The following is a 20,992-nucleotide window of genomic DNA, read 5'->3' as shown; positions in this document are numbered from 1 at the left end:
CCCAAGAATGTATAGCCCTACACAATCTGCTAAATAACAGTAGATACAAGTTATTACACTTTCAACTTAAATGTGCATCCCTGGTATTGATGCAATTGATACATTTCATCTTTGTCAGATTATTGCACTTTGCTATTACATTTGATATAAACTTATACTAAATGTTTTTCTTTACCAAATCTCACATCTGATTCTTTGTATCAGGAGTCTCTACAGAGCTACTTTAACAAAAAAATAAGCGTTAACTGGCAATACCTTCTGTTTACAAAACTCCAGCCCCACTCAGGCAATGCAATCTTTGTCTTTTAGTTTATTTCAAACATGAACACACTTAAAGCATAATACATCACACAATGTCTCTACACATGTCCGAAAAGGAGTAGGAAGAAGCAAAGCTGATTTAATCCTACCCCTTTCCCACTTCAGAGGGTTTACAAATACATACGTTCATTTACCGACTTCTTTTTATAGCACAATGACAGTGAATGATGAATACAGCCGTTCTTGTAATTAATCTCGGTATGTTTATGACTGACTTAATAGCCCATTTTCAATAAGGTTGAAGGTGTTTCTCATAATTCTTCGTAAACACTGTTAATTTGAACAACTTCTGAAACTGGATCATCTGTACATTGTTTAACTTCTTTACTTAATCCAGTCCATAAATTAATTCCACATACTGATATGCTAAAAAGGTTTTTAATGTTGTACAAGCATACAAATGTTTTAAATTAGTTTTTCCTTTAAGGTTATATTTCTGCATTTTGTAATACAGTACAATTTCTGATATGAACTGTTAAAAAAAAGCTTAAGCAAATATTGCAGCATATTCTTTATATATATTCATTAAAATAGTACAACAAAAAAATGAATACAAAAATAGTCGATGAGGCATTGTAAGTTTTATTTTCCATTTGTAAGCACATTACATTTTGTGTTCCAAATGTAAAAAGAGGGTCGACAAAAGGGTGTAGTTTTTTTTCGCCCTCACTTTCCAACCGCAGAAAAAATGGGACATTCTTCTGATGGGTCATCCTTCTTGTGAACTTTGTATTTACAGGCCACTAGGTCGAAAACTGAGACACAATCATCGGGGAAGTTTTGGGGAATGCTAAACCTGTAAACAAGCCGTAGACCCAAGATTAAAACAAACAAAATAAACACTAGATGTGCTTTGACTTACGCAGAACAACAACTGCTGCAAGTGCAATCCATGCAGGCACTGTTCCTCCACGCTGTGCCAATGGGGTGCCACTCATTGTCCGTCTCATCCAGGCAATGTGTGCTATTTGCTACAACACATTTAGACCTGAGTTAGGATTTTTTGACACGCTTTTTGCAATATTGGATGTGAAAATGAGAAAACATTACTGATGGTGTCTCACCTGTTTGTGACCCTCCGGTGCAGTGTCCAATCACTGCTGGCAACAGAGCACAAAGCAGCAAGGCCACAGACAGATATGTAGTCTAGTTCAACAGAAACACTTTTCATCAGCATATTTGAAGACATTAACTTACGTTCCAAAATGTGTAAAACAAAAATGTACCATAGTTGCTGTAGGTCTCATTAGCTGTACAGAGGCAAAAAGGTCAATAAATATTAGTGAAACTTTCTGCCCGGCAGGAAATAAATGTAGGGGGCTTTACTGAAAGGTCACCACTTTTGTGGATCAATAAGACAATCATTTTGCATTTATATTACTAGACTTTAAAAAGACCAAAGCTCATTGGCTATATCACAGTAGCGGGCCGTGCGTTTCCCACCTAGGCCTTCAGTGATGTCCGCCTTCAATGATTACCTCTCAAAATACAATCATTGATGTCACCATGAATTGATTAACGTGGACCCCGACTTAAACAAGTTGAAAAACGTATTCAGGTGTTACCATTTAGTGGTCAATTGTACGGAATATGTACTGTACTGTGCAATCTACTAATAAAAGTTTCAATCAATCAAAACCACATGACCATTGCTGGAGAAATACTATATGGGAACACATTTACAACGCCTACTGGGCATTGTACAAAACGGGTTATTTTCTGGCGCATTTAAAAATAAATAAACCCGCATCAGCAATTAAAACATTATGTGGTACTGTCAAAAAAAACATTTTAAATGTGAAAAAATAGACAAAATAGCTGAACTCACATTTCATCGACAGCTGAGCTAGCTTCCGGGGTTGGCCGAGATGGTCTCACAAGATGTAGTTTCTTTAAATATCCTTTTTTTGTCATAAAGAAATACAATCATGTGTGCTTACGGACTATCCCTGCAGACTGTATTGATTTATATTGATATATAATGTACATATTGTGTTTATGTTGATTTAATAAAATTTAAAAAAAATATATATATATCTCCATCCATCTTCTTCCGCTTAGCCGAGGTTGGGTCGCGGGGGCAGCAGCCTAAGCAGGGAAGCCCAGACTTTCCTCTCCCCAGCCACTTCGTCCAGCTCCTCCCGGGGGATCCTGAGGCGTTCCCAGGCCAGCCGGGAGACATAATCTTCCCAACGTGTCCTGGGTCTTCCCTGTGGCCTCCTACCGGTTGGACGTGCCCTAAACACCTCCCGAGGGAGGCGTTCGGGTGGCATCCTGACCAGATGCCCGAACCACCTCATCTGGCTCCTCTCGATGTGGAGGAGCAGTGGCTTTACTTTGAGCTCCCCCCGGATGGCAGAGCTTCTCACCCTATCTCTAAGGGAGAGCCCCGACACCCGGCGTAGGAAACTCATTTCGGCCGCCTGTACCCGTGATCTTGTCCTTTCGGTCATAACCCAAAGCTCATGACCATAGGTGAGGATGGGAACGTAGATCGACCGGTAAATTGAGAGCTTTGCCTTCCGGCTCAGTTCCTTCTTCACCACAACGGATCGATACAGCGTCCGCATTACTGAAGATGCCGCACCGATCCGCCTGTCGATCTCACCATCCACTTTTCCCTCACTCGTGAACAAGACTCCTAGGTACTTGAACTCCTCCCCTTGGGGCAGGGTACGTATATATATTTTATTTCTTGTGCAGCCGCGGCTCCACGGACTGGTACCGGGCTGCAGCCCGGTGGTTGGGGACCACTGCTTTATGGTGACTATTCATTTATATAAAAGAAAAACTTTTTTGATTTCGTTATTGCACTTTGACACTCGCACTCATGAAAATACAATTAAATGACCAAAAGGAAAACCAATTATTCATAGCATTAAAACACTTATAATCGATCTTCACTGCCGACTTATCTACTCAGCATCTCTACTTTAAATGTTTGAAGTAGACAAACTTGAATAAACTATACATTGAATTATTATTAGGAATTAATTGGCATAAAATGAGAATTGCACATGCACGATCACCTCCAGGTAGTAAAATCCAGTCCGTATATTCTGGTAGCCAAAAGGCGCCACAAGCTGGGTTGCCAGATGCTTTGCAAAACTAAACTTCGTTACCCCGTTTGTTATCACTGAGCCAAATGGGGAGCTTTGGAGCGCCACATGGCAACCCACCACAGAAATAAGGGAGGCGAACGCGCACGGCCTGTGTAGTTTATGTAACTTCAATTAAAAATAAAACGTGTCCATCTTCAGCCCAGTAGGACACAATGAGACTTTGAACCACAACGGCACCAAATGTATCAGTAAAGCCAAAAAGGTGAGGAACGTAGCAGGGTATCGTTTAGCTTGTGGGCCAACGAAGCTAACATTAGCATGCTAGGCCGGCCAACCCACCCAAGAGTGTACTCTTCGCTAATAGAAGCTTTTTTATTTTTCCAACATGTACCGACCGTACAATTCAGAGGTTTACAAGGTGTAAACGTTTAAACCCCTGTCGCATTCGTAAATCCTTAATATGCGAAGGCTTTATATAGTGTCCTGGGTGATGCTCGGTGTCGCAGACAACAAAGCACCTGCACGGAAGTCAAAATTTCCCTTATTCATGCTTGCTTTTTAAAAAAAAAATGAGACAACTTGGCTCATTTAAAAGCAACAAAGTCTGGCTTTTTCTGACAATGAAGCAACAAATTACTGCAATTCCTGTCCGAATATTGGAACGATATAACAAACTGGGTATTTTGTAGTGTAACTACATTACCCAGAACGCTTAGCAGGAAAGCAGAAACCACGGAGTAGTGCGAGCGGAGTTACAAGCTAGTACCCCCCCCCCCTCTTAATTAGATACGGCTGTCGAATACGTTAAGTAGATTTGAATGAGAAACATTGACAAAGGTGGTTTACCTGGATGAGCGGAGTGAACGTCTTCTTCAAAGTGAAACAGCCAAACGTTAGGAGCCCTGTTTAAATCAGTGAGCACAGGTGATTCTAATCACCAAGGCCCCACCCCTGCCTGCAGGTGTGAGGAACAGGCCATGACATAATTCAACTAGCAGTGTACGTCTGAGTGTCGTTAATGATCAATGCACCTTCCCTCTAGCTACGCGTCAAACCCAAGAGGTTTAAGGATGCATCGTGGCGGGGACAAGGACTACCAGATTTCGGCAAGAAAGATGGCAACGTCCTTGTTCTTCCAGCTCTCTGCTCATGAACGCGAGCTGGATTTGGTGTGTCTGGACCACAGCTACGCCAAACCGTGGAACTCTCACCCGGACGCCAGCAGCGCCCGTCCCACCAGGACGCTGTTTGTCACCCCGAGACGCCAGCCTGAAGTTTCGCCGTGAGTTCCCGCCTGAGTGGATTTTATTCTTAATTTGGCGCAACATGCAGTAATTTTGATGTCAATTTTTTATTTTTTTGCAGAGACTCGGAAGGTTTAATAGATGTGGAGATGGTCACACCCACGCCGGTGCCTCTGTATGACAACCACAAAGCTCTGAGTGTGATGAAGGAGTGCGAGCGACACGTCCTGTTTGCTCGCACTGTAGCGGACAGTCCCTCACCCCCTGATGACTGGGAGGAGCACATCAACAAGTAAGTCAAGCACATCTCAATATTCACGCATGATTTTGACGTCATCTTTGTTCTTACAGGACAGCGTGGTCGGTTGCTCAGACCAAATTGTTCAATAAAGTCCTTAAAGCACTTCAAGTCGAGAGACTAGCTCGTTTGGCCAATGAAAGTGTAAGTTTCCCTTCTTTCTTCTAAAGAATTGAACACGTTATCAATGATAGTGCCCTTAGAACTCGCCTATAATTTGTATTTGCATGCTCATTGAACCCAATGTGATATTATAAGATAAGACTACTCACACTATGTCGCAGTTTTGGTACACTTCCTCTCCTGGGCCAGTTACCGGTTTTAAATGGGAACTGCACTTTTCTTTTTGGAATTTTCCTATTATTCACAATCCTTATGTAATATAAAAACACATGTTTTTATTTTCTTAATGCATTCTAACTCGTGAATAAACGCCAGCAAAAGTCCTAACAATGGAGTAGGGTTGTACGGTATACCGGTACTATTATAGTACCGCAATACTAATGAATCATAATCAGTACTACACCACCTCTAAAAAAGTACCAGTTCTGCCCCCCCTCCCTTTTTTTTCTTTAACGGGCATGATGACGCGTCGTCACGTCATGACATTGCTGGTTTTACGAGCAGAGGAGCATGTTCGGCAGCGCGCGCACACAGAGTACTTACAAGCAAACACAGTGTGTAGACAGAAAAGGAAGAATGGATGCATTTTGGTGTAAAGATAAAGGTGAAGTTATAACACTGAAACACCCTCAGGAAGAGGTGCTTTAAGACAGTGGTCCCCAACCACCGGGCCGCGCAAGAAATTAAAAAAAAAAATAATAAAATTTTTTTTTTTTTTAAATTAAATCAACATAAAAACATGTTATATACATTATGTGTATGTCAATATAGATCAATACAGTCTGCAGGGATACAGTCCGTAAGCACACAAGATAGTATTTCTTTATGAAGAAACCCCCCCCCCCGGTCCGTGGGATACATTTTCAAGCGTTGACCGGTCCCCAGCTACAAAAAGGTTGGGGACCACTGCTTTAAGACATGATTAGCTAGCTAGCGGCTAACGTCCATCTACAGTCGGCAGTGTTTTAGCTACTTCTATATCACTAATCCTGGCCTCCATGGCGATAAATAAAGTACGTTTCTTACAAGTACCATTATCACTGGAAGACGAGGAATAGCTAAACATGCTTCACTACACACCCAAGGAGGATACAATAGCCCACCAGTGTCACCGCTAACAAAACAAATGCCATGGGTGGATCTACACCTGACATCCACTGTAATGATACCAAGTACAAGAGCGTATCTAGTCGGTACTACTATGATTACATTGATATTTTTTATCAACACAAAATAATTTTTCCTTTTTCATATCATGTTTATAAAGTCAGTAAATAGGTCCCTGGACACATGAGGACTTTGAATATGACCAATGTACGATCCTGTTACTACTTGGTATTGGATCGATACCTAAATGTGTGGTATCATCCAAAACTAATGTCAAGTATCAAACGAGAAGAATAAGTGATTATTACATTTTAACACAAGTGTAGATAGAACATGTTAAAACAGAAAATAATCATATATTAACAGTAAATGAACAAGTAGATCAATAATCAATTTTTACAGTTTGTCCCTCATAATGTAGACAAAATAATAGGTAGATAAATGACACAATATGTTACTGCATACGTCAGCAGACTAATCAGGAGCCTTTGTTTGTTTACTTACTACTAAAAGACAAGTTGTTTAGTATGTTCACTATTTTATTTAAGGACTAAATTGCAATAATAAACATATGTTTCATGTACCCTAAGATTTTTTGTTCAAATAAAGACAATAATGATTTTTTTTTGTGGTCCCCTTTTATTTAGAAAAGTATTGAAATACATTTTGGTACCGATACCGGTACCAAAATATTGGTATCGGGACAACCCTACAACTATCTGTAGTATAACATGGGCATTAAAGGCCTACTGAAATGAATTTTTTTATTTAAACGGGGATAGCAGATCCATTCTATGTGTCATACTTGATCATTTCGCGATATTGCCATATTTTTGCTGAAAGGATTTAGTAGAGAACAACGACGATAAAGATCGCAACTTTTGGTATCTGATTAAAAAAAAGCCTTGCCCCGACCGGAAGTAGCGTGACGTAGTCAGTTGATAGCCTCCTCATATTTTCCTATTGTTTTCAATGCAGCTAGAGCGATTCGGACCGAGAAAGCGACGTTTACCCCATTAATTTGAGCGAGGATTAAAGATTTGTGGATGAGGGACGTTAGAGTTAAGGATTAGAATGCAGTGCAAGACATATCTTTTTTCGCTCTGACCGTAACTTAGGTACAAGCTGGCTCATTGGATTCCACACTCTCTCCCTTTTCTATTGTGGATCACGGATTTGTATTTTAAACCACCTCGGATACTATATCCTCTTGAAAATGAGAGTCGAGAACGCGAAATGGACATTCACAGTGACTTATCTCCACGACAATACATTGATGAAACACTTTAGCTACGGAGCTAACGTGATAGCATCGTGCTTAACTGCATATAGAAACAAAATAAATAAATCCCTGACTGGAAGGATAGACAGAAGATCAACAATACTATTAAACCAGGGACATGTAAATACATGGTTAATGCTTTCCAGCTTGGCGAAGCTTAAAAATGCTGTTGCTAACGGCGGCATTGAAGCTAACTTAATATAACGGGACCTCACAGAGCTATGATAAAAAAATTAGCGCTTCACCTACGCCAGCCAGCCCTCTGCTCATCAACACCCGTGCTCACCTGCGTTCCAGCGATGGACGGAAGGACGAAGGAATTCACCACGATCATCCGTGCGGTCGGTGGCTAGCGTCGGCTAGCGCGTCTGCTATCCGAGTCAAGGTCTTCCTTGTGTTGCTGTAGTCCGCCGCTAATACACAGATCCCACCTACAACTTTCTTCTTTGCAGTCTTCATTGTTCATTAAACAAATTGCAAAAGATTCACCAACACAGATGTCCAGAACACTGGAATTGTGAGATGAAAACAGAGCTATTTTGTATTGTATTCAATGGGGTACCGATACTTCTGTTTCACTGGTTACGTCACGCGCATACGTCGTCATCCAAAGACGTTTTCAACCGGAAGTTTACCGGGAAATTAAAAATTGCACTTTATAAGTTAACCCGGCCCTATTGGCATGTGTTGCAATGTTAAGATTTCATCATTGATATATAAACTATCAGACTGCATTGTCGGTAGTAGTGGGTTTCAGTAGGCCTTTAAAGGCCTACTGAAACCCACTACTACCGACCACGCAGTCTGATAGTTTATATATCAATGATGAAATCTTAACATTATAACACATGCCAATACGGCCGGGTTAACTTATAAAGTGACATTTTAAATTTGCCGCTAAACTTCCGGTTCGAAACGCCTCTGAGGATGACGTATGCGCGTGACGTAGCCCGACGAACACGGGTATGCCTTCCACATTGAAGCCGGTACGAAAAAGCTCTGTTTTCATTTCATAATTCCACAGTATTCTGGACATCTGTGTTCGTGAATCTGTTTCAATCATGTTCATTGCATTATGGAGAAGGAAGCCAAGCAAGCAAAGAAGAAAGTTGTCGGTGCGAAATGGACGTATTTTTCGAACGTAGTCAGCCACAACAGTACACAGCCGGCGCTTCTTTGTTTACATTCCCGAAAGATGCAGTCAAGATGGAAGAACTCGGATAACAGAGACTCTAACCAGGAGGACTTTTGATTTGGATACACAGACGCCTGTAGAGAACTGGGACAACACAGACTCTTACCAGGATTACTTTGATTTGGATGACAAAGACGCAGACGTGCTACTGTGAGTATGCAGCTTTGGCTTTTTTTTGCGTATGTACGTAACTTTTTTAAAATATATAAGCTTTATGAACCTTGGGTTAGGTGAACGGTCTTTTGGGCTGAGTGATTGTGTGTGTTGATCATGTGTTTGAATTGTATTGGCGTGTTCTATGGAGCTAGGAGCTAGCAGAGGAGCTAGGAGCTAGCATAACACGTACCGTACCGTAAGTGCGCGTCACGTACGTAACTTTTTAAAAATATATAAGCTTTATGAACCTTGGGTTAGGTGAACGGTCTTTTGGGCTGAGTGATTGTGTGTGTTGATCGGGTGTTTGAATTGTATTGGCGTGTTCTATGGAGCTAGGAGCTAGCAGAGGAGCTAGGAGCTAGCATAACAAACACGCAGGTGTTATTATGCAGGATTAATTTGTGGCATATTAAATATAAGCCTGGTTGTGTTGTGGCTAATAGAGTATATATATGTCTTGTGTTTATTTACTGTTGTAGTCATTCCCAGCTGAATATCAGGTACCGTGAGTATGCAGCCTTGGCTGCTAAACATTCGATAACTTGACCGTATGTGCGCGTCACGTACGTAACTTTTTAAAAATATATAAGCTTTATGAACCTTGGGTTAGGTAAACGGTCTTTTGGGCTGAGTGATTGTGTGTGTTGATCAGGTGTTTGAATTGTATTGGCGTGTTCTATGGAGCTAGGAGCTAGCAGAGGAGCTAGGAGCTAGCATAACAAACACGCAGGTGTTTTTATGCAGGATTAATTTGTGGCATATTAAATATAAGCCTGGTTGTGTTGTGGCTAATAGAGTATATATATGTCTTGTGTTTATTTACTGTTGTAGTCATTCCCAGCTGAATATCAGGTCACCCCCGGCTCTCACAGCATCTTCCCTATCTGAATAGCTTCAACTCCCCACTAGTCCTTCACTTGCACTTTACTCATCCACAAATCTTTCATCCTCGCTCAAATTAATGGGGAAATTGTCGCTTTCTCGGTCCGAATCTCTCTCACTTCATGCGGCCATCATTGTAAACAATAGGGAACTTTGCGTATATGTTCAACTGACTACGTCACGCTACTTCCGGTAGGTGCAAGCCTTTTTTTTATCAGATACCAAAAGTTGCAATCTTTATCGTCGTTGTTCTATACTAAATCCTTTCAGCAAAAATATGGCAATATCGCGAAATGATCAAGTATGACACATAGAATAGATCTGCTATCCCCGTTTAAATAAAAAAAATTCATTTCAGTAGGCCTTTAAATTTATTTTAAGTAGAATTAAAAAACATTAAATTAGACTTGCTCATGCCTGCAGCAACCCTGTATTAAGAACTGCACTTTATTATTTATTTACAAAATAATCAGTTATTTTCTGCTGTCTACCGAAAATATGTACGCTCCTCTTTCTATACGTTCTATTATATTGTGTAAAAATTACTGTTTCATTAAAAAGTTATTTTTGTCTTCCTTTCTTTGAAGACATTTAAAAATCACACATTTTAAAGCTATAGTCATAATACCATCCATCCATCTTCTTCTGCTTATCCGAGGTCGGGTCGCAGGGGCAGCAGCCTAAGCATGGAAGCCCAGACTTTCCTCTCCCCAGCCACTTCGTCCAGCTCTTCCCGGGGGATCCCGAGGCGTTCCCAGGCCAGCTGGGAGATATAGTCTTCCCAACGTGTCCTTGTCTTCCCCGTGGCCTCCTACTGGTCGGACGTGCCCTAAACACCTCCCTAGGGAGGCGTTCGGGTGGCATCCTGACCAGATGCCCGAACCACCTCATCTGGCTCCTCTCGATGTGGAGGAGCAGCGGCTTTACTTTGAGCTCCCCCAAGATGGCAGAGCTTCTCACCCTATCTCTAAGGGAGAGCCCCGCCACCCGGCGGAGGAAACTAATTTCGGCCGCTTGTACCTGTGATCTTGTCCTTTAGGTCATAACCCAAAGCTCATGACCATAGGTGAGGATGGGAACGTAGATCGACCGGTAAATTGAGAGCTTTGCCTTCCGGCTCAGCTCCTTCTTCACCACAACGGATCGATACAGCGTCCGCATTACTGAAGACGCTGCACCGATCCGCCTGTCGATCTCACGATCCACTCTTCCCTCACTCTTGAACAAGACTCCGAGGTACTTGAACTCCTCCACTTGGGGCAGGGTCTCCTCCCCAACCCGGAGATGGCACTCCACCCTTTTCCGGGCGAGAACCATGAACTCGGACTTGGAGGTGCTGATTCTCATCCCAGTCGCTTCACACTCTGCTGCGAACCGATCCAGTGAGAGCTGAAGATTCTGGCCAGATGAAGCCATCAGGACCACATCATCTGCAAAAAGCAGAGACGTAATACTGCAGCCACCAAACCGGATCCCCTCAACGCCTTGACTGCGCCTAGAAATTCTGTCCATAAAAATTATGAACAGAATCGGTGACAAAGGGCAGCCTTGGCGGAGTCCAACCCTCACTGGAAACGTGTCCGACTTACTGCCGGCAATGCGGACCAAGCTCTGACACTGATTGTACAGGGAGCGGACCGCCACAATCAGATAGTCCGATACCCCATACTCTCTGAGCACTCCCCACAGGACTTCCCGAGGGATACGGTCGAATGCCTTCTCCAAGTCCACAAAGCACATGTAGGCTGGTTGGGCAAACTCCCATGCACCCTCAAGGACCCTGCAGAGAGTATAGAACTGGTCCACAGTTCCACGACCAGGACGAAAACCACACTGTTCCTCCTGAATCCGAGGTTCGACTATCCGGCGTAGCCTCCTCTCCAGTACACCTGAATTGACCTTACCGGGAAGGCTGAGGAGTGTGATCCTACGATAGTTGGAACACACCATCCGTTTCCCCTTCTTAAAGAGAGGAACCACCACCCAGGTCTGCCAATCCAGAGGTACCGCCCCCGATGTCCACGCGATGCTGCAGAGTCTTGGTTGACAAGATTCTGCAGCATCGCGTGGACAGCCCCACAGCATCCAGAGCCTTAAGGAACTCCGGGCGGATCTCTTCCACCCCCGGGGCCTTGCCACCGAGGAGCTTTTTAACTACCTCAGCAACCTCAGCCCCAGAAATAGAAGAGCCCACCACAGATTCCCCAGGCACTGCTTCCTCATAGGAAGACGTGTTGGTGGGATTGAGGAGGTCTTCGAAGTATTCCCTCCACCGATCCACAACATCCGCAGTCGAGGTCAGCAGAACACCATCCTCACCATACACTGTGTTAACAGTGCACTGCTTCCCTTTCCTGAGGCGGCGGATGGTGGTCCAGAATCGCTTCGAAGCCGTCCGGAAGTCGTTTTCCATGGCTTCCCCGAACTCTTCCCATGTCCGAGTTTTTGCCTCCGCGACCGCTGAAGCCGCACACCGCTTGGCCTGTTGGTACCTGTCCGCTGCCTCCGGAGTCCTATGAGCCAAAAGAACCCGATAGGACTCCTTCTTCAGCTTGACGGCATCCCTTACCGCCGGTGTCCACCAACGGGTTCTAGGAGTACCGCCACGACAGGCACCAACTACCTTGCGGCCACAGCTCCAATCAGCCGCCTCGATAATGGAGGTGCGGAACATGGTCCACTCGGACTCAATGTCCAGCACCTCCCTCGTGACATGTTCAAAGTTCTTCCGGAGGTGGGAATTGAAACTCTCTCTTGACAGGAGACTCTGCGAGACGTTCCCAGTAGACCTTCACAATGCGTTTGGGCCTGCCAGGTCTGTCCGGCATCCTCCCCCACCATCACAGCCAACTTACCACCAGGTGGTGATCGGTCTAAAACTCCGCCCCTCTCTTCACCCGAGTGTCCAAAACATGAGGCCGCAAATCCGATGACACAACTACAAAGTCGATCTTGGAACTGCAGCCTAGGTAGTCCTGGTGCCAAGTGCACATATGGACACCCTTATGTTTGAACATGGTGTTTGTTATGGACAATCTGTGACGAGCACAAAAGTCCAATAACAAAACACCACTCGGGTTCAGATCCTGGCGGCCATTCTTCCCAATCACGCCTATCCAGGTTTCACTGACGTTGCCAACATGAGCGTTGAAGTCCCCCAGTATGACAAGGGAATCACCCAGGGGATCACTTTCCAGTACTCTCTCGAGTTTATCCAAAAAGGGTGGGCACTCTGAACTGCTGTTTTGTGCGTAAGCACAAACAGTCAGGACCCGTCCCCCCCACCCGAAGGCGGAGGGAAGCTACCCTCTCGTCCACTGGGTTGAACTCCAACGTGCAGGCTGTGAGCCGGGGGGAAACAAGAATTGCTACCCCAGCCCGTCGCCTCTCGCTGTGTGCAACGCCAGTGTGGAAGAGAGTCCAGCCCCTCTCGAGAGAACTGGTTCCAGAGCCCTTGCTGTGCGTCGAAGTGAATCCGACTATATCCAGCCGGAACTTCTCCACCTCGCGCACTAGCTCAGGCTCCTTCCCCCCAGCGAGGTGACATTCCACGTCCCAAGAGCTAGCTTATGTTGCCAAGGATCGGACCGCCAAGTGCCTTGCCTTCGGCTACCGCCCAGCTCACAACGCACCCGACCTCTATGGCCCCTCCCATGAGTGGTGAGCCCATTGGAGGGGGGACCCACGTTGCCTCTTTGGGCTGTGCCCGGCCGGCCCCCATGGGGACAGGCTCGCCATCGTGCCCCTGGCTCCAGAGGGGGGCCCCGGTGACCCGCGTCCGGGCGAGGGAAATCTGAGTCTTTGTTCTTGCATTCCCATGGAAGTCTTCAAGCTACTCTTTGTCTTATTCCTCACCTAGGACCTGTTTGTCTTGGGAGACCCTACCAGGGGGCATGGAAGCCCCCGGACAACATAGCTCCTGGGATCATTGGGACACGCAAACTCCTCTACCACGATAAGGTGGCAGCTCAGAGAGGAGTGTAGTCATAATACCATACTGTGATATTTCTGCCTAAGGTTATTGTCAACACAAAGTCGGGTGGAACGATAGAGAAGTGAAGATACAAGCTAACGTGCCAAAGCACAAATGATCAATGCGAGGTACAGTAATAATTCAGAACACCTTTGCATTACTGTTGTATAAATGTTTGTGTCCGTCAGGCGCCCAACGAACCGATACTACGCAGGTTAGCTGTGGACAAATGTGCCAGGAAGGTGCGGCACGCGTTTGCAAGCGTCAACTGGGACACCAAGCTGACGCAGTGGTTACACACCATTCTGATAGAATCACTGAGTCTCGCCATGCTCGCCGCCTACCTGGATGTCCTGCAGACTCTCAAAAGCAAGGTATGCCACACCAATGGTGCACTCTTTGTGTCCTGTTTTTGATAAGTCTTCTTTTTTCTGGGAAGTTGCCCTCACTCATTGACAGAATGTTGCTGCCGTCGGCAAAGACGGGCTCTGCCAGTGCAGAGGCCCTGTCCTTGTTACTGAAGCGTCCATGGGACCCAGCCGTTGGGGTTCTGTCCCAAAACAAACCGGTAAAGTTCCCACCATTTAGTTCCAGGTTGTGGGTGTGTTGCAGTTAAAAAGACCAAACATGTTCAACGTTTCAGAGCAAGCTCCCTGGATCACCTCTTATCCTCATCACACCGTCAAGCCCCACAAATCCAGCTCTGTCCACATCGCGGCGAATGCGATTCTGGCAGTCGCAGCTCTCCTGCCTGGGAAAGGTGTCACTCGCACACGACAGCTCGCTTTGCCAACAATTTCGCACACGACAGCTCGCTTTGCCAACAATTTTGCGCTTGCATTTCTCTCCTAAAAAGTACTGATGTCAGCCGTTTCTCCATCAGGTCATCCCCATCCACACTCATGTCACCAGCGGCGCCAACATTGGCATCACGCAGTGTCTCGAGCACATGCTGGGAACCGTAAGGGCCAAGGTCATTGAGGTAGAGTTGCTACTGTGTTTTAGGCGGGAATTGATTTTTTTTAAAATAATTTCTGTATGGATGGCATTAACACATAATGCATTGGTTTAAGGCAGGGGTGCCCACACTTTTTCAGCAGGCGAGCTACCTTTTTAAATGACCAAGTCAAGGTGATCTACCTCATGTACACAGAAATACATATACACACACACACACACACACACATATATACATACACACACACACACATATATATATATATATATGTATGTATGTATGTATATATATGTGTGTGTGTGTGTGTATATATATATATATGTATGTGTGTGTGTGTGTATATATTATATATATATATGTATAATATATATATATGTGTGTGTATATATATATTTTTATATTATATATATATATATATATATACACATATATATATATATATATATATATATATATATATATATATATGTGTATATATATATACACACACTAGAGATGCGCGGATAGGCAATTATTTCATCCGCAACCGCATCACAAATGTCGCCATCCACCCGAACCACCATTTTATCAAAACCACACCCGCCCGCCACCCGCCCGTTGTTCTATATCTAATATAGACGATGCAAGGCATTAGTGAGGTTAGAAAGCTTTTGCCTGTTAAAGAAAGGAGACTGATCCAATGCAGCAGAGACATTCAATGCGTGCCACGCATTAATATCTCTTGGCCATGCATTAGTGGCTAAGAGATATTAATGTGTGATAATATTATTTATCATTATTATAATACTATTGTCATTTCCATTAAGAAAGTGTTGACTATTGTTGCCAATGCCCTCAGATCAGGAGTGCGTTCCTCACACTTTGTGTGCGCAGTTGCAGCAAGCAGAACGATGCTTTTAAGAAGTAAAAAAAATGTTTTAGAAAGACTAGTGGTTAGAGTGTCCGCCCTGAGATCGGTAGGTTGGAGTTCAAATCCCAGCCGAGTCATACCAAAGACTATAAAAATGGGACCCATAACCTCCCTGCTTGGCACTCCGCAACAAAGGGTTGGAGTTGGGGGTTAAATCACCAAAATGATTCCCGGGCGCGGCGCCGCTGCTGCCCACTGCTCCCCAAGGGGATGGGACAAATTTCACCACATCTACTGTGTGTGTGACAATCATTGGTACTTTAACTTTAACTTAACTTAACTTAACTAGGCCTATATTTTCGTTAGGTAAAAAAAAAATTCTGAATTTATTTCAATGAATATTAACTTGTTAACGTTATAATGCTCAAATAGGGACGAGGGCGGGGTGCACAGTGAAACAGTGAACAATTTCGCGACAAAGATGAACCTTTATTGATTGATCTGCAGCCATGACAAAATATCAGACAATCTCCATTGTCAACGACAGGCAGGAAAATAAAGATAAACACATAGCCTATGTTGTAGGCATAGGCATAGGCTCATACGTTTTTAAGTTGAAATAAATAAAAAATGTGCATCATAAGCTTTAGGCTGTCAATCACGCGCACAAACTTAAATTATACAATAACATATGTATGTCATCCCTATTTAAACAAAAATAAATTAAATAAATAATAATAATAAATTACCTGCAACTTATTGGCCAAGGCAAATAGCTGAAGGGGGGAAATCAAACCCATCAGACTGCACTTTATCATCAAACTTGAATTATAATGAAAATAGACGGTTGCGACAAACAAAGCAGGCTAAATAGCCTTACATTGTAGCCAATCGGAGATGCGCTTCACTTGAAAGCGAGGCCAAATAATTAACACACAGTAGTATATCTCGAATAGAAAAAAAACACAATAAACAACGCAATTGCCTTAATTCCTTTGCATTGTAGTGCGCCCAAACAACACGTAACCATCAAAATTATTCAGCTGACCGAACTCAATATAGGTTAGACATGGGCTTATTTGGTATAGCCTAGGTCAGGGGTCGGCAACCCGCGGCTCTAGAGCCGCATGCGGCTCTTTAGCGCCGCCCTAGTGGCTCTCAGGAGCTTTTTTAAAAATGTATGAAAAATGAAAAAAAGTTTTTGTTTTCATATGGTGTCCGTAGGATGACAAACATGACGCAAACCTCCCTAATTGTTATAAAGCACACTGTTTATATTAAACACGCTTCACTGATTTGAGTATTTGGCGAGCGCCGTTTTGTCCTACTAATTTTGGCGGTCCTTGAACTCACCGTAGTTTGTATAACTTTCTCCGACTTCCTAGGACGTGTTTTATGCCACTTTTTCTGTCTCATTCTGTCCACCAAACTTTTAACGTTGTGCATGAATGCACAAAGGTGAGTTTTGTTGATGTTATTGACTTGTGTGGAGTGCTAATCAGACATATTTGGTCACTGCATGACTGCAAGCTAATCGATGCTAACATGCTATTTAGGCTAGCTATATGTACATATTGCAGCATTATGCCTCATTTGTAGCTATATTTGAGCTCATTTAGTTTCCCTTAATTCAATTTATATCTCATGACACACTATCTGTATGTAATATGGCTTTTAATTTTTTGCGGCTCCAGACAGATTTGTTTTTGTATTTTTGGTCCAATATGGCTCTTTCAACATTTTGGGTTGCCGACCCCTGGCCTAGGTAACGTAGACTAATTCGTTTAACATATCCAACCGTATGTTTTTTGTTAGCACTATGCAGGAATAAAATGGCAACTACAGTGCCAGGATTCAGGCGAGAGCGCCTGGCCTCTAAAATGCGCCCTGCTGCGCTGAATAAGCGCTAACTTGCGGCACTCAATTGTTGCTGGAACGCATAGGATTCTCTTGGCAAGGTGTTGTAGTTGTGGGAATGATTGTCCTTGTTTCCCCCAAAAAGAAAGTCGATTTTCTTCTGCTGATCCGTCGAGATGGAAGTTTGTAGAGGAATAATCTACTTCATCAACAAGCACAGGTGTATCCTCCTCCCATTCTGTGAAGTCAATCATTTTCTTTTTCGGTGATGCGCCATCAGCTCCAGCTCCAGAATAATTGACTGTTTCAAAGAGTGCTGCTCGTTTTTCGTATGTGGGTAACAACATTTAACTATGTATATATATTTCCGAATTGGTTCAACCGCCCCCCGCCCGAATCTATTTAAAATCAATTTTTTTTGTCATGTCACCCGCCCGACCCGCGGTTTATCCGCGGACTCCGCGGTTGTGTCCGCAAACCGCACATATATATATATATATATATATATATATATATATATATATATATATATATATATACACACACACATATACATATATATACGCTACTGTTCAAAAGTTTGGGGTCACCCAAACAATTTTGTGGAATAGCCTTCATTTCTAAGAACAAGAATAGATTGTCGAGTTTCAGATGAAAGTTCTCTTTTTCTGGCCATTTTGAGCGTTTAATTGACCCCACAAATGTGATGCTCCAGAAACTCAATCTGCTCAAAGGAAGGTCAGTTTTGTAGCTTCTGTAACGAGCTAAACTGTTTTCAGATGCGTGAACATGATTGCACAAGGGTTTTCTAATCATCAATTAGCCTTCTGAGCCAATGAGCAAACACATTGTACCATTAGAACACTGGAGTGATAGTTGCTGGAAATGGGCCTCTATACACCTATGTAGATATTGCACCAAAAACCAGACATTTGCAGCTAGAATAGTCATTTACCACATTAGCAATGTATAGAGTGTATTTCTTTAAAGTTAAGACTAGTTTAAAGTTATCTTCATTGAAAAGTACAGTGCTTTTCCTTCAAAAATAAGGACATTTCAATGTGACCCCAAACTTTTGAACGGTAGTGTGTATGTATATATATATATATATATATATATATATATATATATATATATATATATATATATATTAGGGATGTCCCGGTCCGATATTTGGATCGGCCGCCGAACAATATATATATATGTATGTGTGTGTGTGTGTATATATATATATGTGTATATATATATATATATATATATATATATATATATATATATATATATATATATATATATATATATATATATATATATATATATATGTGTATATATACCTGTGTATATATATATTAGGGGTGTGGGAAAAAATCAATTCTAATCGCAATTCTCACGTTGTGCGATTCAGAATCGATTCTCATTTTTAAAAAATCTATTTTTATTTTTTATTATTATTATTTTTTTAAAATTAATCAATCCAACAAAATAATACAGCAATACCATAACAATGCAATCCAATTCCAAAACCAAACCCGACCCAGCAACACTCAGAACTGCAATAAACAGAGCAATTAGGAGGAGACACAAACACGACACAGAACAAACGAAAAGTAGTGAATCAAAAATGAATATTATCAACAAAAGTATCAATATTAGTTACAATTTCAACATAGCAGTGATTAAAAATCCCTCATTGACATTATCATTAGACATTTATAAAAATAAAAATAAAAAGAACAATAGTGTCACTTGCATCGCATCTCATAAGCTTGACAACACAATGTGTCCAATATTTTCACAATGATAAAATAAGTCATATTTTTGGTTCATTTAATAGTTAAAACAAATTGACATTATTGCAATCAGTTGATAAAACATTGTCCTTTACAATAATAAAAGCTTTTTACAAAAATATACTACTCTGCTTGCATGTCAGCAGACTGGGGTAGATCCTGCTGAAATCCTATGTATTGAATGAATAGAGAATCGTTTTGAATCTTGGCAAAAATCTTAGCCACACGATTATCAAATGTAATAGGAAAATTAATTCATACTGACCAAACTGGCTTCATGGAAGGTCGACAATCTTCAGACAATACAAGGAAATTGTTTAATGTTATTTACTATGCTAGAAGTCTCCCTTATCCCACAGCAGTATGTACTGTTGATGCGGAGAAGGCATTCGACCGCATAAACTGGTCATTTATGTTTTGTACATTACGTAAATTTGGATTTGGAGATAATTGTATTCAATGGATTAAGATGCTTTATACAAAGCCCATGGCATCAGGCAAAAGCAATAATCATATTTCAGAACCTTTTTCGTTAAAAAGAGGAGTAAAACAGGGATGTCCTGCATCTGGATTATTATTTAATTTGGTTATTGAACCCTTAGCTGCAAAAATAAGAAGTGAAAATAATATTCATGGTATAAAAATTGGCTCTCAGTATAATAAGCTATCGATTTATTGTGATGACATAATTCTCTACCTGTCACATGTTAACTCCTCTCTCTACTGTATCAATAATGTCATCACTGAATATGGCTGTTTATCAGGGTAGAAAGTCAATTGGGACAAATGTGAAACACTGCAAGAAATCACAAGTTCAGAACTCCAAAATTAAATGGAAAGAGGCAGAAATCATATATCTAGGACTACACATTACACCAAACTTTTATACAAGCAGAGATCTAAATCTTAAACATTTAAAAAATAAGATAGAATCCAAAATGGAACGCTGGTCATGTCTCCAAATATCACTTAGGGGTCGGGTGAACATAGTAAAAATGAGTATACTGCCAGCAGTTAATTATATACTGAAAATGATGCCTGTCCTAATTAATAAAAGTTGGTTTAAGAAAATACATACAATGATATCACATTTTATATGGTGTGGAAAGAAGGCCAGGTGTTCATACTTAAGGTTGTCTTGTACACAAGATAGAGGACTACAATTACCAAACTTCTTACATTATTATATCTCCTTCGGTTGTGAACAAGCAAGCCACTTATTTCATTCTTCTGCAGATAAGGACTGGATCAACATAGAAAAAAATATGTTGATGAATTTGGACATTGATGTGGAGAGTTTATATTATATTAAAAAAATACCTAATGAATTGAGGCAGAGCCCAATAGAAGCCACCTTTAACATTCTAAAACTGTGTCAGAAAATACTAGGAATCAAGTCAATGACATCTGTAAATCAACAGCTTTGGTACAATCCTAATATCATAATTAATAAAAATGTGGTTAAATGGACAACATGGGAAGACAGAGGTATTACTAAACCTCATCATATTATTAATAAAAACTATTTTAAACCGTTCAATGATCAATATAATGTACCCAGAAATCTTTTTTTAAAATTTTATCTCTTTAAAGCACGCTGTAAATAAATGCATATCCTCTGAAAGTATGTCTTTAAATAGCCATGAACTGGAAGATGCCTTTTTTAATCAAGATACAATTAACACCACACTAGAAATGCAAATGATGCATGTGTTTGGAAATGGATGATGGACTTAAACATTTTAGATGAAAGAGACATATGGAATGATATTTGGAAAAATGCCAATAAGCCCTTTAGAAGCATTAAAGATAAGCTGACTCAATTTAAGATATTGAATAGATTGTATTTTACATCTTCTCAGCTGTTTAAAATTGGTGTAGTAGATAGCAAGTT

At 41.8% G+C, this 20,992-nt stretch overlaps 2 protein-coding genes across 7 annotated transcripts in view; one reads left to right on the top strand and one right to left on the bottom strand.

Annotated features, from left to right (window-relative positions):
• Positions 1-889: 889 nt before the first annotated feature.
• LOC133652210 (beta-microseminoprotein-like) lies at positions 890-4,318 on the bottom strand. Its single transcript, XM_062050710.1, has 5 exons — positions 4,230-4,318; positions 1,548-1,571; positions 1,386-1,467; positions 1,184-1,292; positions 890-1,117 (listed from the first exon to the last, which is right to left on the bottom strand). Exons 2-5 carry the CDS (start codon positions 1,566-1,568, stop codon positions 988-990), a joined length of 342 nt encoding a protein of 113 aa, XP_061906694.1. The 5' UTR covers positions 1,569-1,571; positions 4,230-4,318; the 3' UTR covers positions 890-987.
• kansl3 (KAT8 regulatory NSL complex subunit 3) overlaps positions 3,462-20,992 on the top strand; it is a 61,780-nt gene continuing 44,249 nt past the window's right edge. For 2 of the 6 annotated variants that reach the window (XM_062050705.1, XM_062050704.1), the window contains exons 1-8: positions 3,465-3,645; positions 4,426-4,665; positions 4,749-4,919; positions 4,979-5,069; positions 13,832-14,017; positions 14,083-14,211; positions 14,287-14,403; positions 14,527-14,625. In XM_062050705.1, the coding sequence (XP_061906689.1) occupies positions 4,454-4,665; positions 4,749-4,919; positions 4,979-5,069; positions 13,832-14,017; positions 14,083-14,211; positions 14,287-14,403; positions 14,527-14,625 (1,005 nt within the window). In that variant the 5' untranslated portion in view covers positions 3,465-3,645; positions 4,426-4,453. Of the gene's footprint in view, positions 3,646-3,690; positions 4,345-4,425; positions 4,666-4,748; positions 4,920-4,978; positions 5,070-13,831; positions 14,018-14,082; positions 14,212-14,286; positions 14,404-14,526; positions 14,626-20,992 lie in introns of those variants that run through there. The other 4 variants (XM_062050701.1, XR_009826542.1, XM_062050703.1 and 1 more) reach the window with 4 other exon arrangements.

The sequence above is a fragment of the Entelurus aequoreus genome, linkage group LG06 (genome assembly GCF_033978785.1).
Source record: "Entelurus aequoreus isolate RoL-2023_Sb linkage group LG06, RoL_Eaeq_v1.1, whole genome shotgun sequence".
Taxonomy (NCBI): domain Eukaryota; kingdom Metazoa; phylum Chordata; class Actinopteri; order Syngnathiformes; family Syngnathidae; genus Entelurus; species Entelurus aequoreus.
This window is presented reverse-complemented; position numbering and strand designations above follow the sequence as displayed.

Coding starts and splice junctions, on each gene's coding strand:
- LOC133652210 (XM_062050710.1), bottom strand. CDS start 1,568: ATGAGACCTACAGCAACTATG. Junction 1,293..1,385: donor CACCGGAGGGTCACAAACAG/GTGAGACACCAT, acceptor AATGTGTTGTAG/CAAATAGCACACATTGCCTG. Junction 1,118..1,183: donor TGCAGCAGTTGTTGTTCTGC/GTAAGTCAAAGC, acceptor GCTTGTTTACAG/GTTTAGCATTCCCCAAAACT.